This window comes from Priapulus caudatus, unplaced genomic scaffold, assembly GCF_000485595.1.
Source record: "Priapulus caudatus unplaced genomic scaffold, Priapulus_caudatus-5.0.1 Scaffold334, whole genome shotgun sequence".
NCBI classification, from domain to species: Eukaryota; Metazoa; Priapulida; class Priapulimorpha; order Priapulimorphida; family Priapulidae; genus Priapulus; species Priapulus caudatus.
The window spans coordinates 106,430-110,311 of NW_014577395.1; the positions used below are offsets into that span (position 1 = coordinate 106,430).

At 43.8% G+C, this 3,882-nt stretch overlaps 1 protein-coding gene across 1 annotated transcript in view; it reads left to right on the plus strand.

Moving 5' to 3' along the window:
* Window positions 1-3,135, plus strand: part of LOC106809174 (BAG family molecular chaperone regulator 2-like) — a 4,481-nt gene extending 1,346 nt beyond the window's left edge. The window contains exon 3 of the mRNA XM_014812162.1: window positions 2,523-3,135. Within this exon, the coding sequence (XP_014667648.1) occupies window positions 2,523-2,863 (341 nt within the window). The 3' untranslated portion in view covers window positions 2,864-3,135. The remainder of the gene's footprint in view (window positions 1-2,522) is intronic.
* Window positions 3,136-3,882: the final 747 nt, after the last annotated feature.

The following is a 3,882-nucleotide window of genomic DNA, read 5'->3' on the forward strand; positions in this document are numbered from 1 at the left end:
TTTCAGCGAAGCGTAATTACAACTTTTAATCATGAATTAAGTTAGTCACAATATTTAATGTGCTACTCAGTGAGCATGATAAATCCACTAATCATAATAGTTGCTTAGTTACTAAATTAGAAGTAGGTAGTACTAGTATTTAGGTACGTTGCAGATTTTCCAATTGGAAATTTTACTTCAATTTTTTCCCAAGGAAATTTAAAATGTATCTAAGATTTGCTGTACTACTTCAATCATTATAGTTTACAAATTATTCCTTTTCATGTACCGCAACTTGAAGATATTTTTTTGGCGTATTGCTCCGCCCATATTGAATAACCGTATAATTTGTTTTAGACTGGTACTCGTCCCACCTCGATACTCGATTCCATCGCAGCTAACTAAGCCGAGAGGAGCGAGTACCAGTTCTATTCATGTTGGAAGTCGGAATTATTGTGATTAGTTGAAACATCTTAAATCTCTCGGAAACAGATTTTTTGAGTTTAGATTAACTAATCATTATTACGGGGAAGTGAAATATGATGAGAGCGTACGCGTACGCCACTCGACAGAATTTTCCATCGATCATGTGATCGGTACAAAATGGCGAACTGCCGAAAAAAGGTTGTTGCTGTTGTTAGTGCTGTTTATTTGCTTCTAAAAAGAAACAAAATACGGAGAAGGGCTCGTTGGGCGAATCGAAATTCGTGGTCCAGGATTGGATAATGCGCCGGAAAGGTAGAGGGGTCTACTCGAATTTAGTAAAAGAACTGGAAACATTCATTGCAAGTCTCAGCGCTATTTCTGTAATAGCGACCTCCTTCGCTACACGATCCCGGTATTCAGGGATCGTAATGTCAAAAAGGCATGGCCTTTCCGACCACAGAAATACCAATTCGCCTTCCTTTTCGCAAGTCCACACTTCTACAGTATTGGAGGCAGCCATTTTAACATCACATGATATCAACAACACGTCCGATTGGTTTAGAAAAATCGATCGGGCGACAAAATACGCCGGTCACGGGCACACGAGCGATAATTATCGCCCGGCGTAAATAATCGCCCAAAAATATCTAACATTTTGGATACGGGCGATTCGATCGGGCGATTAAAATCGGCGTCGACGTGAACGGGCACACGGGCAAATTTTTCGAGCGATTTTAGAATTCCCGGCGATCGGGCGATAAAAATCGCTCGTGTGCCCCTACCTTTAGGCTTTTTGCCTTGCGTTTTGCTACGGCAGCCCTACGGGTGTGACGCCCCTGCATACATGCGTTGCGTATGTGGTTATACACCATAGATAGTGTTTGGTACTATCATCCGCCTATATAAGCGAACCGAGTCGGATAATAATTAGTGGTAGGGTTAGATTGTGGTTAATATTAGTGTTAGGTTAGAGTTAGGGTAGCGAGTAGGATAGTCCCTAGACTGGCATTATATTACATTTATGTAATACAACATGATTGAACAGCGCATGCGCAGCAACTGCTCGGACGAATAGCGTATACGAACAGCGGAACAGGTGTCCGATGCTCGGACGAATATCCACGTCCTTATCAGAATCACACACCGACGAATTAATGGTGTCTACTAAAAAATTATTTCTGCATATATCACATCAAGATTTTCACCAAATATCATGATAATGAATGCATATATATTAAAATAAAAACTAATAGTATTTTACATTTTCAAAATATTTTTTGAAAGATATAATTTACACACAATAATCTCAAAAATAAATAAAATGGAATGGAATGAATCATGGGGGGGGGGTAATTGTCCAGGGGTATATTATATATGTCATCTGACATTTGCCCAGGAGATAATTGTATGGGGAAAAATTGTGTGGAATACAGGGTTCTCCCCAGGATGAAATTCAAACAGGGGGGAAGGGGTAGGGGAGGGGAGGGGAGAAGCGGTGCCGGCAGACCAGGAGGACGGGGGGAAACTAGGGGGGTCGCGGGGCGTGTTTTTTCCGATACGGCTAATTAATGCGTAAAATCTGCACCACACCATAGACGCGTGTATTTGTGGTTATTGTTATATTATGCCGAGTCGAGCTGTACAGCAAAGATACAGTTAGTTACAGCGTTAACTGTGCATTGTTCAGTTTAACTTCGTGTACGTCTGGCACGTGATGGTGGGTACTGGTAAATACAGCGTCGGATTACTGGTCGAACTGCGCAATTCTTGACGGGATCGATTTCCCGACGCTGGCAAACTTTTTTGTTGTGAGAATTCCGGGCGCGGAGTGTGGTGGAGTAATTTCAAAACGGGCGCCAACGATTCAAACACGGGGGGTTTTCCCAAACGGGGCTGCTCGCGCGCCCCGTTTGCGCAACGTTAGGCGCAGACCCTGATAATGTCCAGGGCAATTGCCCAAGGGGTAATTTTAAGGTACGATTGCCTGGGGGTGAATGATTGACGGCGGGCGGGGGTAATTGTCTAGGGGGGATGACCAGTGTGGCAGTATTTGTCCTAGAACCATATTATCATATTTATGTTCGACTATAGTATAGTTTCATATTGTGTTGTTTCAGATGTGAAGGATGATGTTGCATGTGTTATGGATCGCCTGGCTTGTCGTTGTTTGTCCATTGAGATATCAGTGATAACACCTAGAACCCCTTGTCAGGAAGCTGCTTTGGCCAAGGTTCAAGGAACAATACAGGAGATGCTTCAAACGAAACAGACAGATCGACCAAAAACACTTCAGATAGCAACATTGATGCTCAATGCCTGCATGCCCGACTCCACAGCGGCAGTGGACTACCGTTTTCAGGCTGATGTGATCGGCTGTGCAATCGATGATCAGAAGCGAGTGCGCAGTCAACTGCAGAAGGTGGTTGAAGACCTTAAAAAGGAGAAGAGCGAGTCATAAGGTTTATAATAACAGTGAATGTGGGGTAGTGGAAGAGTACTCGCTGGCAGCCTTCAAGTTCAACCTTTAAAGAAGTCTTTCTTAGTGTAGAACGCAGGCAATTACCAAACCTTGCGATGACAGCACCATCTTTTTAAATGTTAAAAAGATGGGCATAACTACCATAATATAATTTGTAAATCTACATAATCAAATGTGGATACATGTATACCAGGAGTAGATAATAGGGAAGGAGTGTGACTTCAATAAACAAGGTGAAATTTGTTCATTTACTTAGCCTTATAATACCTACGATTTACTACGCGTAACTCCATCCAACTTGAGCTCAAATCGTACACAGTACATCTCGCTTAGCATCGTGCGAAATCCGTTTTCTCGTATACACCCGCAATCCGGAGAGATACAGACTAAAACGTACGACAACAATTTTCCATTCTGTTGCCAGCAAACTCGAAGCGTTCAGCACGAATTTGAACAAAAGGCCAGCTACGAACCGGTTCTCCCAGTGAATTTGAACAGGGGGGGAGGCGGAGAGGGGAAAGGGGGAGCGGGAGGGGGGAGGGGAGGGGAAACTAGGGGGCGTCCGGGGGCCTGGTCGAATCACTGGCATATATAACTACTATAAAACTATAGCTACTATAAACAACTATAACTACTATAACAACTATATATAGTTCGTTGATATATAGTCAAATAGATGGCGTTGTGTGTGACCTGTAGTGCAGGTGCGGACTTGTTCTTGCTGCCAGTGGCTCGAATGGGAATTCTTGCCGAGGTGGCCCTCAACTTGCCAGATAGCAGCAGCGGCCTCCAAAGCTGACTCACTGTTCCCTCATGTAGCCACTTCCCATAAATTTTTATTTTTTTGTCTTTAATTGCGGGCGAAATAATTTAAACGTGTGCGCAACGATTGAAATGGGGGGGGGGAGATTTTCCCAAACGGGGCGGGCACGCCCGCCGTTTGCGCCAACGTTAGGGTAGAAGCCTGCCCTAACCACAGCGTTGCTCTCTCGGGTCAA